General features: G+C 51.9%; 1 protein-coding gene across 2 annotated transcripts in view; it reads right to left on the bottom strand.

Moving 5' to 3' along the window:
* Positions 1-793: 793 nt before the first annotated feature.
* The window catches only part of WWP2 (WW domain containing E3 ubiquitin protein ligase 2), a 167946-nt gene continuing 151493 nt past the window's right edge, over positions 794-17246 (bottom strand). For both annotated transcript variants that reach the window (XM_037815635.1, XM_037815634.1), the window contains exons 11-24: positions 15260-15314; positions 11718-11799; positions 11009-11137; positions 10536-10611; positions 10146-10217; positions 9868-9956; positions 7834-7993; positions 6273-6406; positions 5806-5946; positions 4991-5111; positions 4460-4564; positions 3441-3537; positions 3131-3203; positions 794-2671 (exon numbers count right to left, since the gene is read on the bottom strand). In XM_037815635.1, the coding sequence (XP_037671563.1) occupies positions 2572-2671; positions 3131-3203; positions 3441-3537; positions 4460-4564; positions 4991-5111; positions 5806-5946; positions 6273-6406; positions 7834-7993; positions 9868-9956; positions 10146-10217; positions 10536-10611; positions 11009-11137; positions 11718-11799; positions 15260-15314 (1434 nt within the window). In that variant the 3' untranslated portion in view covers positions 794-2571. The remainder of the gene's footprint in view (positions 2672-3130; positions 3204-3440; positions 3538-4459; positions 4565-4990; positions 5112-5805; positions 5947-6272; positions 6407-7833; positions 7994-9867; positions 9957-10145; positions 10218-10535; positions 10612-11008; positions 11138-11717; positions 11800-15259; positions 15315-17246) is intronic.

Genomic DNA, 17246 nt, shown 5'->3' with positions numbered 1-17246 from the left:
CAGTGAGTGGTTCCTTCTGAGAAAAAGGGAGAGCACAATTCTACTTGAACATGTCTTATTTGAATTTCTTACAAAATGTATGTATAACACGTGGGCCTTTTTTCAGTATCTTTTTCTGCATAGTTGCCCTGTCAGATGGAACTAGGCGGGGAGTGGGTTCCGCTGGAGAACGCCAGGAGGGGAGCCCTGTCTGAAGGCCTCTGCCTCCCTAGAGAAGAGGCACAAGCAGGGAAAGGTCTGGGGCACAACAAAGCCATTTCCGTATCAATGCATCAACACCAACCACTGAGATCCGTCCCATCTTTAAATCTTCAACTGTCAAAAAACAGTGGGTGGCAAACCCTCGTGTGACCATGTGCTCAAGGTCAGGGAGACCCTCTGTCAACTTGGAACCCATGGCTCCTCAGTCAATCCTTCCTGCATGAAAGGATGGCTGCCCAGAACTCTGCCCCCCAAGCCGGTGTCTGAGGCCTGCTCAACCTGCCGTCGTGGCTGTTCAGGAACGGCTCCCCACAGCAAAGGCTCCAAGAATCCCACGCCTGGCAAGGGTAGGTGGAGGGCACCGAAAGAGTGTGGTGAGGCACCTGACTGAGGGCTGAAGGCAAGGCGGTGACCCGTGGAAAAGGACTTGGCTGCACATCCCAGAACTGTGGCTCTCTTGGTTCATGACACACACGCTTCTCAACAAGGTCATGGAAGTTCCACCTCTACACTGGCCTGGATGGTTTAGTGAGGAACAGAGGCCTCTTATCTGGAGGACAGTGATTTTGTAGACATCCACGCTGACACTACCCACAGCTGCTGATTTTTTATTGCACAAGAAACTGGCAATATCAAAGCAAGGGGGTGGGCATTACAAAACAAGCTGATGACCAACCCAGTGCTACCAAAGGGCATTCCGTACACAGTTATATACACATACATGTACACATGCACGAACACGCTTTGAACACCCAGGAGCCAGTTGCTTCCAAACCTCACACGGCAGCTGTTACCCCGACCCACCTGCCGTATCGGCCTGTGTGGTGAGATGCTGTAGTGGAACACAGAGAACAACTGGAGGGAAGATGAAAGGTTGAGCTGCGGTGAGCCGAGTCACTCGAATTAGCACACATCACAAGCAGACATGTGGCTGCACCTCTTCAGGGTAGGGGAAAGGATGAGGACCTGGGAAAGTGAGATAGCTCTAGAAGGTTCCCATGACTGTCTGAGAGCCTGCCTCAAGGTCCTGGGAAGCTCACGCCAATACACAGCTGTTACTTAGCACTGAAACCCTGGGAGCCTGGAGGCCTGGACTGGGGGTTTGCAGCAATCACTATGCAGCATCCCAGCATGGTATGTTTACCTTGAAGAATCTAGAAAGAGGCAGAATGCAGGCTGGCAAGAGCTCCAGATATCAAATCAGACTATTTGCAGCAGCAGCTCAGAGCAACTTCAGCTGGTTTTCAACAGCATTGCTTCCTGCGTGCAGACAAGCTATGCAGGATGGATGCCCTTTAGGCTAGCGGGACACTTCCAAATGGGTCCTCCTGGAGCTCAGGGGTTGGCAGGGAGAGACAGGATCAGGCCTACAGCTGGTCCCTTGCAGCTGCCTGGTGGCTGTATCTGATAAAGGGAATTCTATCTCTGGTGGAGGCAGCAAGGCTGGAGGTGACACTCAGCACACCGGCCCCTTTCCTCTCTGTCAAGGCTCGGGAGTCACTGAAACTAAGCCCCTGGGCCAGGCCTGACTGAGCGCATACAGCTGTTCAGTGGGTTCCAGAGGGGGAACAGCCGTTCAGGAAACTCTCGGACCCGTGGTGCTGGGCTCGCCCACCTGGTGTACCACCAGCTCCTTGACAGAAAGTGACAGCAGCAAACCAAAAACAAAACAAAAAGCAACCCACACACAAATGCTTCAAGTTTATATAAAAGGAAAAAGTCTGAGAGAGTTGACTGTTTCCACCCCACGGATCCCTCACAGCTCGCCCAACCGTTTATTTGCTAAGGACAAATTCACTGCCCGGCACTGAGTGGAGAGGGTCCTTGCCACTTGGCCCACATGGCCCGAGCCCTTCTAGGGGGGAAGCAAGAACGGCTTGATCCAGAGCTCAGAGTGCGGGAAGAGCTCCCCTCACTCAGACCTTCAGTTTATACACCTTATTGGGAAACTTCTATTTAAAACGAAAACTCTCTTACTGTCCAAGACCTTGGCTTTCTCAGTCCAGAACAGCTACCACGAGTGCCTGATCTCCTCGCCCGACCACCCCTGCTGCAGCCTGTGGGCTGGGGAGCTTCCCTTGCACACTCACTCACACCTCGGGTTGGTCTCAGGGGAGAGGGAGGGAGAGCTCTGCGGAGAGCAGCGGTGACTGGTGGGCTTTATTCCAGACGCTGCCACCAGTGGGTGGGAGGGAGAGGGGACAGGGCTGCCCAGGCTCAGGCTCTTCTGCCACCAACATGGTGACAGTGTGGTCTCCCCCCAGGCCACCCTCTGCGGGGGCCTCCGAGGGCTCCAAGGCCAGTAGCCTCTCCGGCAGCAAGGCCTCATGACTACAAGTGTGCTGGGGGGCAGGTACGGGGCGGCCTCAGTTACTCCTGCCCGAAGCCCTCGGTCTCCTCGATGGCATAGAGCAGCTTCTCCTTCAGCTGTTCATAGCTCTTGTATGGCGGGAGGTCCAGACGGTTAAAACTGTTGAGAGATGAGAATGGAACAGTCAGGGTGGAGGATGGTGGGGCTCTAACGACATAGCTCACAGCTTTAGATCCATCCAAAGGGCTGCTGGCTAGTCAGATGCCGGAGTAGGGTCCTGGGCGGGGGAGTGGGGTCTGGATCATGCAGGGGGCAGGGCTAGGGGCAGGGACAAGGCAGCTGGGAAATGCAGTGGTTGAGGGGGTATAACTCAGGGCAGCAGCTCTTTGCCCACAGGTATAGAAATATTTCAGTATTTAATACCTGGCATGGCCAGGAGGGCATATAGCTGTAACAGTGGTTTCCCCAAAAACAGAGACCCAAAGCAGAGATGCCCCAGCAAGTCACAGCTCCTTCTCTTCAACCCAACACCCCAGTGCCAGGCAAAAGTTGCTGGAGTCAAGGCCCCTTAGGACCCCATGAAGTTCCCAGCACCTCCCACTAAAATCAGCAGCTCACCAAGTGTGGCTTCTGGGCAGCCAGGTTTCCTTGCCAACCTTGTCTACACAAAACTTCTGTGGTCCATTGCTACCTGTTATCCGAAAAACACACCACAGGTCAAAAAAGTGTCCTGTCCTGAAGCAGAACACTCTGGCTCCCCCACAGACAGGCTCAGCCACAGGATGCTATGTCAGAGCTCTTCCCATCCGCCACCCCTCCCCAACAACATGTCCCCCAACTTTCTTTAGGGAAGTCACTTGGCCTTGCCCTCTCTGTGAGCTGTCATCACCCCCACCCAAGTGCACCAGCAGGACAAGGGAAAACATACCAATGAGCTCGGCAAAGCCCCCAACAGGCAGGCGGCAGGTTCCAGTAACAAACTGCAGCAACCGGATTCTTTTTTCATTGTCCATCTCCTTCACCACCTAGAACTCGGAAGTTGAGCCAGTCAGTTGACAACCAAACCCAGGCACTTTGCCCTAACATATAACTCCTCTCTCCAAGCCTCCAGGTCAGCTGGGGCCTCTGGAAGGCTGAGAACACAGAGCTGGCTTGGGCTGGGGGTTTGCTTTCCCCAAGAGATTATGTTTCCCCAACAGGTTGTCCTGGTCTCAGGGACACCTCAGGCTAAGTATTCTCATCCCACCCAAGTTCCGCTTTTAAAAATATACTAAGGATAGGAAGGACTACTTAATGGGTATGGGGTTTCTTTTTGGGGTGATAAACTGTTCTGGAATTAGACAGTGGTAATGTTTGCACAACATTGTGAATGTACTAAAAGCTACTGAATATCTACACCTTACAATGCTTAGCATGGAGAATTTTATGTGAATTTCACCTCTACAAAAAAATAAATATACACATTAAGAATATCTATGTTAATTGATTTTTTAAGCATAACAACAACAAAACCCTTACACATAAAGGAATCAATTCACTCTATCTACATTAAGGAGCTCATTCAGATTTTCTGGGGCCAAGCACATGCCTCCTCGTCCCATCTGGCTGGAAGGCAATCACGCAGCTGACAGCCACATTTCTTCCTGCCTCGCAGGTCCCCCTCTCCACTCCCACACTCCAGTGCTGACAGCTGGCCCAAGGCTGGCCACGGATGACCTCCTGGCCACAAACAAGCTGCAATAGCTCCATTCTTTCCATTTTTCCCAAGGTTGGGTTTACCCCTCATTTTCCAAGTTAGGGGAGGTGAGAACAATGTCAAAGACGAGGGAGGTGATAGCACAGCCAGGTTCCTGGAGCTTGAAGCCCCATTTCCTTTGGTTTACTACTAAAATGTCACTGCTAAGACCCCTACCCCTGATGCCAGTGGGCACTGGCCCCAGGACCCACCTGCCAGAACCACTGGATCTGCTTGCTGTTCTTGGTATAGTGCCGGTAGATGGTGTTCTTCTGCCAGTCGCTCATATCTATCTCCTGCATGCCACACAGCATCAGCTAAGAGAGGAAGGCGAGTCAGCAATCCCAGGGCCAGCCTCTCCCCTTCAGGGAGGCCCTGGGCCCAGTGGCGCAGAACACCCCATCCAAATGAAACAGTCACAGGCGTTTTCAACTAATTACTTTTGCAGGCAGCCTTAGTAACATCGGTAATCCAAATTCCTGCTTTTCTGAACACAGAACTCAAAGCAAGTGCCCAGGTTTGGCCCTCCCAGGACACTGCCTAAGGCAAGCTCTTGGATGCTCTGTATCAAAACCTCACCACTGCTACCTGGTGGGTGCTGAGGACCCAAATGGAAACTGTCTGCCCTGCTTTCTGTCCTGATCAAGTTTGAGATTTTATTGATGAATTTCTGTGGGAAGATATCAAAGAGCAGGCTCACCCAAGAAGCCAGGCTTGGGGTCCCAACAACCTTAGACACTCACCTCCAGCTCTTTCTCATCAAAGTAGCGCAACCACTCCAGGGGGGCCACCTCGTTGAAGCCATCCAGGAAGGCTTTGGTCTGCTCTTCCACACCTCGGGTGAAACGCCAGTCAGTCAGCAGCCTAAAACCAAAGACAGAACATCGGCGGAGCCCAGGACCCACTGCTCAGGCGCAGCTCACTGGCTGCCTACAGGGCTGTTCCCACTCAGAGGCAACAGGACAGTGTAGCACCAACTTCCGGCATGCCTAGACCCAGTCTGCTGAAGGTTCCAGAAGTACAACCTTTAAAACCTCACAGCAACCTAGAGATACTTGAGTTTTTTAAATCCTCACAACCACACCTCCTCCTCCTCCTCCTCCCACCATCACTGACTCAGCTTCAGGGATGTGTGGAAGTGTGGAGATTAAAAGCCTACACCAAGAGACATGAAGGACATGCATGGAGAATTTGTACATGTACCCACATGACACAGTGAATTTAAGCACAACACATAAATCCTTTCAGTTAGGAGGAAAATGGAGACATCCAAGTTTTATACCTCTTCAGGGTGGGAAATGATGGGGGATCCAGAGCAACCAGGGGCTAGCAACAAAGTGTGGACTCTGACTCCCTGAACTCTCACCATCATGTGACTTGCCGTGGGCAACCATCTAAGGCAGATACAAAATGGAAGGTTCTTGCTATTCCCAGTGACCTATGGGCCACCTGGCTGAAGAGGGCCTCCCACGGGACAGAGTGGGAAACCCTTCTGCTGTCCTCTGCTGCCCTTTTCTCCGGCCCCCACTGTCTGTGCTTTCCAGCACTTGACACTTACATGATATACTCCTCCTTGTTCTCCTCCGTGACTCGGATGCTCTCACCACCTTCCTTCAGTTCGTGGGTTGTCACCTTGCCCAGAATCTCCATGTCCTGGATAAAGTACAGCTCTAAGCCACACTCTTCTAGATTGTTTTCTCTGGGGGCATGAAAGACCAAGAGGGAAGTTAGAAGGGTCTGCCCTGGATCCTGTTCCATCACTCACTTTTAGTACCCATGTGACACCCAAGAACTGACAGGTGGTCTAGAACCCTGAACAGTGGCAGCAGACGCCTTCCTGATGCAAGGGAAGAATTCCAGAACCGCCCTACAGGGGCCCCGGGAAGCTGCTCATCTGCACAAGCACTTATAAAGGCTGGATAAGAGCTTAGAAGCCACTCCAGCAGAGAAAATAAAGGCCACTGGGGGTATCTGATTCCAAACCAGGGACCCCCCTCCAACTGCTGAGCAAGGAAAGGTGCTCACTTGATCCAGACTATGGAGTTGTAGAATTCAGGATCAATGGATTCCAGGTCTTTCAAGGTTGGTCTCTTGTTGAGCATCCGCTTATAGAAAGGGAGGGTGAAGCCTGTGTCAATGAACTTTCCATGGTACAGAGCCTGAGGGAGGAAGAGACATAGCAAAGAGGTTTGGCCCTCCCAGGACACTGTCTAAGGCAAGCTCTTGGATGCTCTGTATCAAAACCTCACCACTGCTACCTGGCCTCCTTGCCTGACAGGACCTGAGCATCCAGCTACTTCAGGGTTCCAAAGCGAGAGTCTGGGAAATAAGCAACACCATGTATCCTGACTTGGACCTTGGGATGGACACTCATCGCACCCTCCAGAGCTCAGGGACCAAACAGAGCCAGCCTGCTCAGGAACCCATCTCTGGGGCCCCCACCTAACCAGCACGCCTGCCAGGCTGGCCCCCCCAGTCTAGCAGAGAGCTGCCCCAGACTCACAGAGAATACTTGTTCAGAATAGCTCCAGGTGGCAGCCCTGACTCACTGGCTTTCAGAGCTGGGAGGCAGAGGCAGCCAAAAATAATGCAGACGTCGTGGATAGCGAGGGCTGGCGGGCCAGTGGTGAGTAATAGTCTAGGGTTTTACTGGTCTGTCCTGTCAGCCACTAGGCCAGGCGGGTCTCTGGACCTGGGAAGAATGTGCCCACTTCCTGAGCCCGGCACCCTGGCCAAGAGCTTCCAGATGACGGGAAGGGACTTATTTAGTCATGGGCTCTTGGGGCCCTCAGGTCCTCCTGAGAAGGGAGCAGGGCTGAGTACTCAGGAAGTCCAGGGAGGAAACAAATGAAAGTTAGCATTGAAACACTTCAAACCACCAAATACGGCAGCAGGAACGTGAGGGCTCCCAGGGGCTCAGCCTTCTCAATGCGGGGCCTCCCCACTCCCAGCTACTCCACACACTGAGGCATGCAGCACGACCCCCCTTTCCAGATTCACAGTCTCCTTATTCCTAGATAAACACAGATGCTACTATTCCCTCATCCGCCTGCCTTCTGATGGATGCCTCCTTCACCCGGGTCAACTGCTCTCTGAGGGCTGCTCTAAGCTAGTTCTGTTTCCAGATCCCCTTCCAGAAGGCCTTAGTGCCTCGGTTGGATAGTCCCCAAAGCACCCACCTGCACCTGTAGACTTGAGATAGATAGTGGCCCTCCCCACGGACAGGCAGCAGGTGGGGAGTTATGGTTTCACTCAGCCCCACCACCCCAATGCCCTGAATAGGGCACACACTTAATGTTAAGTGAAGTCCCAAGGTCCAGGGATTCTTGGCTTTTTCCTTACCAACATGCAAAAACCTCTCCACACCCCCGTGGTGGCCACCAAGAATGCACAGGTTTCTCCAGAACTGTCTCTAGCTTTTTGAATTTTGAGGTTATGAGCCCTCTGAGGGGTGGCTTCAGTCTGTGGGGGCAGCTGCTCGTGCCAATGCTGCCTCCTTGGTACACAGGGTCTGGCTCCCGCGGCTGCTGCCCTTCTTGGAGTCTCGGATAGAACTAGATGCTGGGGGACCCCGGGCCCCTCTTACCATAGCAATGAATCTGCCAATGAAGCGGAAGTAGGTGAGGTGGTCGGGGTTGATGGAAGAGGCAGGGTTAATCTGCAGGCAGTAATTGTTCTTTCCAGCATATTCAAATAAACAGTACATGGGGTTGAGCACTTCGTGGGACAGGAGGAAGAACCACTCTCTGTGAGGGAAGAGAGAAAGTACAAGGATAATGGATGCCTCCCCACACAAACCTGCATGGAAGGTGACTCTCCTCTGCCTCTGCTTCTCAGGTAGTCTGAAGACACGTGTTCTGGAGAGTCAGGCCCCACCAGGCTCAGCACCTCGGCTAAGCTATATCAACAGGGGGTCAGTGAGCAAGGCAGGATCAGACCTAGGGCAAGCCAGGACGACAACTGCATGAGGGGATGACGCTCAGGGAAACCTGTGTATGTGTTGGCTTCCAAGTGGTACATTCCAAGATGTCACATCACAAAGTCCAGAGCTTCAAATGGCAAAGGGGCTCCTGGCACTCTGGGCAACGATCCACAGTTGCTTAGGCTATGCACTGCACAAAGGCAATGCATTCAAGTATCATAGATTTGCACATTTATTACAATAATTTTCCTGCAAATGGCAGTCAAGCTGTCTTCTGATAATCAGGATATCACGACCATTTTCCAACAGAAGGAAGTGCCTTGAGGAAGGGCACCTTTTTCTAAATCTTGCAAAGATGCTGTACGAATAGCAGCCACCCCACTTCCACCCTACCCAAGTAGGCAGCATGAATATACAGTAAGATTTTCCTAACTCCTGACCCCATGAAACTCTGTAGTCCATACTTCCTCTAGAAGCTGTATCTCACTCCCACCAGCTGCAGCACAGGGAGCCACTCCCCCTGTATACCCAAGCTCCTTGCATTCGGCTCTCCTCTCACCCCAGGGTGCCATTGCTGTTCCTTTTCCCACACTTCCACAGAGGCAGCTGAACCAACACCCACACCTTAGCATCTGCTTGCACCCTGGGTAGAAGCCTCAAGCCAGGATTAAGAGTCCTTTCAGATTTGGGCTAAACCCACAGGGGGCCAGTCCCCGGCTGCTGGGCTGTTTGTGGCTGTGCAGACGAGGAGTCCTTCGATGCAGAGGGTGCCCCGGTATCCTGTCCGTGGTTCTACCCTGTGGTAGAACAGCATGACGTAACCTACCATAGGGTAAAACCACTGGCAGGACACAGAGAGAGAGACACACACAGAGGGCAGGAGCCACACCAGAAGCCCACCAAGCAGAGCCTGGAGAGAAGGTCACCACGGAAAAAAGAACAATCAATCCACCAAAGGCAAACACCGTGGACCACGCAACCAGCTGACAGAACCAGAAGCAAGTTGGCCCAAAACCAAGCGAGAAGAATCCCAACACCACGAGCAGTCAGCAGGAGGAGAGGGCGGAGGGCCAAGACGCTCCTTCTCACTGCAGGGCCCTTCTGCCCCATTGTCCAAGGCAACATTTTTCCAGAGTCTGTTTGCTTACATAGGTGGACTGAGGCAAGGGTAAGTAATGCTTTCGGGCTCTTCTTCTGGATACATTCATTGTTTCAATTTTGCTGATTCCGTGCACATGACATGCAGTCTAGTACTGATCAAAGCCCTTTAAATTGTGACACAATTTATATACGTCAGGTACACGCTGAGATGCCCTGACTTCATACCCCATGAAAGAGAGAGAAATGGGGTTGACGTTCACAGACAGCCACACAGACCAATACCCGTAGTGGTTGTTAAAAGTACAGAAATAATTACGTATTGATTGGTAAAAGAGCCCTTGACCCAGACTCTTCCCCCGGAGCCCCCAGCCTCCCCGTGATCCAATAGCTGAAGGGCTAGGCCTGGCCCAGCAGGGAACCCCAGAACCCTGTCTACTCTGATCGGCCACATGGATTGTTAGGTGCTTTGAATGTCACCCAGTGGCTACTCCATGGGGCTTTGGAATGAATCTGAGCAAGGAGGAGGCAGCTTTCTGGCTGCAGGCCTGTGGCCTGGGGACACGGTGCAGTGCAGCCTTCCGGGGGCACCTGGCTCACCTGGCGATGCCTCCATAGTCTAGGCCCTCCTCGCCACGCATGATGATGTAGAGCCGGCGGCGCAGGTCGTAGGGTTTCATGTTCATGATCTGGGGAGACAGACTCTCATGGCCAGCCTGCCACACTCCCGTCCATGCTGGCTCGGGGTGCAGGGATGGGGCGGGTGGGCAGGGGATTCTTGGGTCTTCTGAGACCAAGACTGCTCCCCAGCAGACACTGGTAGTGTGACTTTAACAGGCCCCATGGCAGAAGATAGGTGGCCATTATTATTATCTCACCTGCTGGAAAGAATCCTCAAAAAGTGTCTGCCTGGAAACACTGATCTTCACGTGACTGGGTAGGGCATTTGACTGAAAAGAACACACAAATGAATTCAAAGCAGGGCCCTAAGTGGTAACACTTCGGTCTGGTCTCCTGTCTGTAGGAAGATGCATCCCCACCCCCTGGGCCTGCAAGGGAGAAGTGGGTCCCATAGAAACGGATGCTGGCTTCCATACACCCTGCCTTCTGTTAGAGTAGACCGAGACAACCTCAGGCAACAGTCCAGGCTAGACCAGTGACTTGCCCTGTCTGTCCTAAGACACAGACACCAAGCACCTGCTGGGGTATCATGCTGAAATACTTCCACAACCCCAACTGCCATGGGAGGTCCCAGAACTAGAACTCACATGGCAGAGGAAACGGAACTGGTGATACTTCCACCGAAAACTTCGGTCGTAGGCACCGGGGGAACCTTGCTTCACCCTGGGAAGAGCAAAGAAATTTTGGAATGCACATGATTTCTTAAAAATTAGCAATTTATCTTGGTTAGCCCTCAGGAAAGCTGATGCTGTGTTAATTTAAAGATGAGTAAAGTAAGGCATCGAAGAAAGGTAGTGATTGTCATTAAGACACTCTGCAGATTTGAAAGGTAGAAAGAAAGACTAGATATAAATCCAGACCTCTTGCTTTTAGAGAAATACCTCTAGTGTTATTCTGAACAAATGGGATGGCCCCTTCTCCACCACCTCCTTTAATGTGACCTCAAAATAGGCCATTAGAGGGCAGTAAAGAGCAGCAGCCCATGTTCACAGGCAGCCATCCTACAGGGAGAAACTGAGCCGGTGCTGACAGATACTGATGTCACCTGTGAAGTCCTTACCCGGACTCAAACCCCGGGCGAGGGTCCTTAAAGGTGGTGGTGCGGGTATTGTGGTCCACAAAGTATCGCACCCCCTCACTGGTGTACTTCATCTCCCATCCTGGAGGCAGAGCTGGTTCCTGGATCATTCTGAAAACACAGGAGAGAGGAGTTAAGGGCTGACCTCACCTCCTGGACCTCAAGGTGTAGGAGGCTGGCGTCCTCAAAGTGCTGCTGCCACCCAAGCCCTACAGAGCCCTTAGGGGTGGGCCTGGAGGACGTGTGTCTGGCAGCACACAAGTTGTGAGGACATTTCTGCAGCTGGGTGAGGCCATTTATGACCCCAAGGCCAAAGGGCCAGCCCTGAGCAATGGCACTGGCCTGGGTGGCCATCAGCAATCCTGAGACGCCAAGTACCGCAGGCCAGCTTCCTGGGGAGAGGCACCCTCCATGGTTTTGGAGTCAATTCATGAGCAGCCTGCACAGTTAGTCCAGCGACCAGCAACACCTGCCAACCGGGACCCCTCCATCCACCAGGAAGGTCAATTTAAGGAGCAGCCTTCAAGCTCCCACTGAGGCCAAGACTACACAGGGAGGGTCTCCAAGCACTTGTGCATGGCTGAGGGTCCCTGAGCACACTGCCCGTTAGGACGAATGCAGTGCAGACAGCTCCCCCAGGGCCGGAGCAGCACACAGAGGGCCTGGCCCTCTTCCAGGCCCGAGTCCTTACCCCTGGGTCCGAGGGTCCTCCCACTGTGTAGTGCGGGTATTATGGTTCACGTAATACACCCGTCCATTGTCCTGCCTCTTCTCTGCCAGGAGAGAAGAAAGGAAAGAGAATAATCAGACGGAAACATTTCTAGCATGTGTCCTTTCCCCTCTGGCTTCCACCTCCTTGGTGCTGGGTCAGAATTTCTCTAGTAGAGAAGTTTAGCCAGCAAAAGCCTGGCTTGCTCATGTCTGCCACTGGACAAGGACAAAGGGACTCTTTCCCTGTTGGGAAGGATATATACACATTTTCAACGTGAGAACAAATACCGTCTTTGGTCGTTTTGTTCGCTGTAGGGGAGGGGGTGGTGTGGCAACACAGAGGGGGAGCAGCCAAGCTGAAACCAGAGGGGTAATTGCATCCAGCTGTGCGCAAAATGGAAGCACAGCCAGCCTCCCACAACCCCATCCCACCGCAGCCTGTCACAGCAGATCTGCCCTTGCGCCCACTCTGTCCACTGCCCCAGAAAGCCAGATCAGCCCGCAGGGACGGCCTCTGCCCTCGCGCCTCTCTGACTGATGCTCTGCACCTCAGGGCCCGTGCACCCTCCCAGGAGCTCTTTTCTCCCACTTAAAGGCTAAGTTTTGTTTGAAAACTCTCCCATCCCAGCAAAACCTCTATGGTGCACATGTGCAAATAAATTGTTGGAGCTGTGGACATGTACAGTGCCCATCTGGTTCTTAGACCTAAGTATGTGCTGCAGAGACAGGGGAGTGTTTGGGCAGAGGAGAGGAGGAGCACGAACATACTTTTTCTCTCCTCTGGACAGACTTTATCCTCTTGCCCTTTGCTGGGTCCCTGGCAATGGCTCTGGGGTCGTCACGGGAGGGAGTCTGGGCTCTGGGCACAGACCCCAACTCTAGCTGGTGATTCTGGACCTTGAGAGGGTTGAAAGGACAATCCACCAGCTCCAGGAGAAAAACTCGGGGCAAGAATCCAAGCCCAAAAGGGGTTGCCTTTCCTGGGAAGTTCCTGAACCTCCAAATCTGTTTCTGACCTGAGTAACAGTGCTCCCTCTTTCATGAAGACAGGGTGAAATTAAAGAAATTAAAGTGAACCATTCCAGAAGCTACCAGGAAACCAGAGGCTGAAAAAGGAGCAAAACCAGGGAGGCCAACCCCCTCCTCTCAAGAATTAGGCTGTATTATGCTCCTGGTATCAACCCAAGGTTTGACACTGACTCTCTAACTTCCCTGGGAGCCATTATTTGACTGCAAATTTTAAAACACAAAGGGAAAGAAGGAAAAGAAGGTGCCTGGAATTGTTACAGAGCCACAACAACCACCCCAAAACAGCTTATGTGACTGTCTCACAGAGGGAAGACTTTCCAAGAGTTTTCAGACGGGAGGGAAGGGGCCTCTCCCAGCCCAGAAGCTGCTGCTTCGAACCAGATCCTTCTCGGCTGCTCTACCAAGCGCCAAAGCCAAAACTAAGCATGGGGTGAGGGTTCTGGCCAGTGGGCCTGAGCCTGCATCCTCCTTTCTGGCAGCTGACTGGAACTGCTCCGCTGTACAGTTTCACAGTCCGGGGCCTGGAATAGTCCTTAAATGAGCATCTACCCCAACTCATTTTTGGAGGAAAGAGACATGAGAGGACTGAACCACACGCCCAGGGTTACGGCTGCCGAGGGGCAGGAGCAGATCTAAGCCTGAGGCGAGCTGGCTCCGGCCAATGCAGGGGAAAGCACCATGGGGGTCTCTCCTGGAGCAGCAGGAAGGGACCCAGGAGCTAAGGGGATGCCAGCAGACGTGCCAGCAGGCTCACAATAAACGTAATCTGCCTTTGGTTTTGCTGCTCTTTCTGTTCATTCTTAAGTGTCCCTGGGGAAGTGGCCACTGCCACCACCCCGGGGAAGCTGACACAAAGCCTGGAGGATTTGCAGTGAGGAAGGTTCCGCACCAGTACAGTCTTGTGTGTTTTTGGATCATTCACCAACAGCAGTGACTCTGACCATGGCTCCTACTCCCATCGAAAAATATTTTCACACTTAGCATCTGGGAACTGTTTCTGAGTGTCTATAGCAGTCCTTTTTTGGTGACTGTCATTTAGCAAAACTAGTACAGAAGTAAATTCACTTGACTGAGCTACATGGCTGGCCTCTACAGAGCCAGAAACCAACTCCGTGTCTCCTGGCTGCCGAGAGCATTACAGATGCCTGTTTAATCTGGTGAGTTGTTCTGTACCTATGCAGGGATCCCAAGTGTCTGACCGTCTCACATCTGAGTTCCTGCTAATATCTGAGATAAAAACTGCCCTTTCATCCATTCAGAGAGCCAGGTGGGTCATCTGTATGCATAAGGGATTCCCTAGCTGAAAATCAGGGAATGTGTAGAAGCTTCATTAACTGATACATCCCACCAGAAGGACTAGAGGCACCCATGTAGCATTCGGGAAGGCAGCGGTAATTCACTAAGTGACACCCTATAGGTCCTCTTAAACTACTAACAGGGAGTAATTGTTTCTGCCTTAGAGGATCCAGCTCCCAAGCTACATTTTCCCAGCCTGATGATGATTCTATCATTGTCGACTTCCCTAAGTACACACTTTTCCATCTTTGTTGGTGAGTGCACTCCCTCCCAACTGATTATCTGTAACCACCACCAAACCAGCATTTGTGATCTTCTGCTGGCCTAACAAATAAATTAAACCTGACACCTGCTGATTCCTGCAATAACTGCCCAGTTCAGCTTCCAGGGCCTCTTGCAGCATTATACCAATCGTGCCCCGGCTCAGCGAGCTGTAGACTATCCTGAGCTTTGCCATCTCCAATCACCCCTTTGCATGGCTACTCCCCTTCCTCAAACAGCCAGAAAGCCTGGTCTCTCTCTCAAGTCAGGGGTGTTCACCCCCCTCACTCATTATTGGCAGATCCCACTAAGACCTGGGAATAAGGAAGAGGCAGCTAAGCTATGAACAGCCAGGAGAAGAATCCAGTTTAACCACCAGCATAGCATTATTAGCTAGCCATGATGCACTTTCTTAGAATCGCCACTCTCATCTCTGCTTCCCTTTGGCCTCTTTCACAGTCAGGTCCCAAATTAAAAGGTGGCTTCCATTAGTCAAAATCCAGCTGAAGTTCTCTGACATCTCAGCTGCAAAGAAAGGTTTGTTAAGGTGGCTCCCTCTGATCTCACAGTCCCAGACCTGAAACAAATCCATTTGGGAACCAGACATCAAAATGTCTTAGTGTTAGGATGCATTCTTGAGTGAACACCTTTAAACTCAGGCCCAGAACTCAGCAGTCCCACAGCCACGGGTTCTCCCGCCAGACCATGCGCCTTTAGCTATGGCAGGGGGATGCCACCGCAGCACAGCGGAGCTCAAGAACTCTGCCAACCTTCCAGCTCCATCACTAGTAATTAATTGCTCTGGCTGAGCATCCCCAGAGAGAATGTGCTAGAGACAGCAGAACAGGAAATCGAGCAATAGGAGTGAGGAAGATGCACAGGAGAGGAGGGCAGTGCATGGTGGAGCAGGGTGCAGAAGTAGAGCATGGCACTTACCCCAGCCAGGAGGGAGGGGGCCCAGGGGATCATGGTCCGTCGAAGCACTCGAAGACTAAACATAAGAAACAGCAGAACACAGAGGTTACCAAAAAAAAAAATAAATAAATAAAAAAGCTGCTGGTTAAAAATAGATCGATAAATGAAAACAAAAATGCTGATGGCTCATTTCTACATTTTAACCCTCTGTAGAGGATACAGTGGGACCTCAGGTGGCCTGTGCGCCTCTTAGAAGTCTAAAAACAATTAAAAAAAAAAAAAAAAAAGAACCCTGCACACTGAGGGCCTGAACAGGTTTTGGAAGGGGTGCAGTGAAGGGAAGGAAGGGGTGCACGGCTGAGGGTGGCCAGGATGGCACAGGCAGGGAGCTGGGCCCAGGCATAGCAGGAGGGCCTCAGGAGCTGGACTTCCTAGCAAGCTCAGCCGAGGGGCTCTGCTCAGCTCCTGCCGGCAGCGGCCAAGGAGACTGAAATCACCACCACCTCCAACTTTCTCCAAGAACCACACACGGGAGGGGAAAAAATATCGCAGGCCTTTCCAATGAAATCATTCCCACAAGCCCTGCCCACGCCCAGAGCTTCCTGGCTGGGGCCTGGGCCCTCCTCCCTCCACCTCGGCCTGCAGCCCCCACCTCCCCGGCTCCATGAGCTGTGAGGAGCGAGAGCCGCGGTGAGGGCCGCAGTGTGCAGCAGGGACCCAGCCTGCAGGGACATTCAGGCCTCGCCGCGGGCCTCTCTCTCCCGTGTCTTCCTTCCCCTTCACAAAGCACCTTTATTCTTCCCAGGCCTGAACCTGAAGTTGCTCCGTGTTCTGGGTTCGCCTGACTGGAAGACAGGGGAGGTGGGGCAGGGGGCAGGGTGGCAAGAGAGAGGGGAGACAGGAGAAAGAAGGGGGGACCGGCTCCAGGACCTCAGGGTCACTGTTTACATTAGAACCTCCCCTCCCTTTGCCTAATTCTGCTGTGGGGTCCCTGGGGAAGGGCTGCAGCAGCCTGAGAGTTCTCATATCCTGTGGGGAAGGGGGGTGCTGTCAAAAACTTTTCATAGTTAAATAAAACAAGTATTGTTCTTTTTCTTTCCTTTCTTTCTTTCTTTTTTCTTTCACATTTTGACTTCACTGACTAAAATTTAATCGTTATATTAGGGGATCAAGTTCTCAAAGCAGACTTCAGGCTGCCTGGCTGGCCCCATCTGGGGGCGATGGAGCCACACGCAGGCAGAAAGGATGAATGGAGCTCAGTCTCAGCTTGAGAAAACATTGGTAGACCTCAACTGCCATCGAGCCCCCTTTCGTAGCCCTCCCTCCACCCCCAACTGAAAGGACAGAGAAACCTTCTTTCCAAGGTGGCAACACAGGCTCCTCTTCCAAGCAAGTTCCAACAAAGAGCTTTAAGTTTTGAAACCATAGGTTCCTTGATGGGACAGAGCCCCTTTCAGCCAAGGACCTCCTACCCACACTGCACAAAACTGCCCAAAGGTGGGGGGAAATTGGGGTGGCCCTTGACGTACAGTACCGGTCAGCCAACCTCTAGGATATGCTTAAAATCTCATCTCATGGTTCAGATCTGTCTGATTGTTACTGACACAAATCTCCCAAATTCACAGAGATCATTTTGGTGTGTTGGGGGTTATCTCCTAATACCCACGTGTCTCCAGCTTTGTTTTGTAGTTAATACACAAGAATGGTAGCTATAAAAACATTCAGCAATAGAAGAAAAGTAACAGATGTGAAAACACATATTTCAGATAACGAAACAAAATCGAATGCAATTGGTAAATACAGAACTATAGCCTTGTCCTTGCAAAAGCGAAGAACTACAGAAAGGGACATTTTAAGAAATTAAAAGAAGAAGCAGTTGGTGCAAAACCGTTAACACTTCAGATCTTTTTCCAGAATGAGTAAAGAAACTATTACACTATAAAGCATTCAGGGGCTCCAATGGCAAATTAGCTGTGAAGAAGTAGGCGTCAGTGTGCTTACAGACACC

Source organism: Choloepus didactylus, chromosome 22, assembly GCF_015220235.1.
Source record: "Choloepus didactylus isolate mChoDid1 chromosome 22, mChoDid1.pri, whole genome shotgun sequence".
Taxonomy (NCBI): Eukaryota; Metazoa; Chordata; class Mammalia; order Pilosa; family Megalonychidae; genus Choloepus; species Choloepus didactylus.
This window is presented reverse-complemented; position numbering and strand designations above follow the sequence as displayed.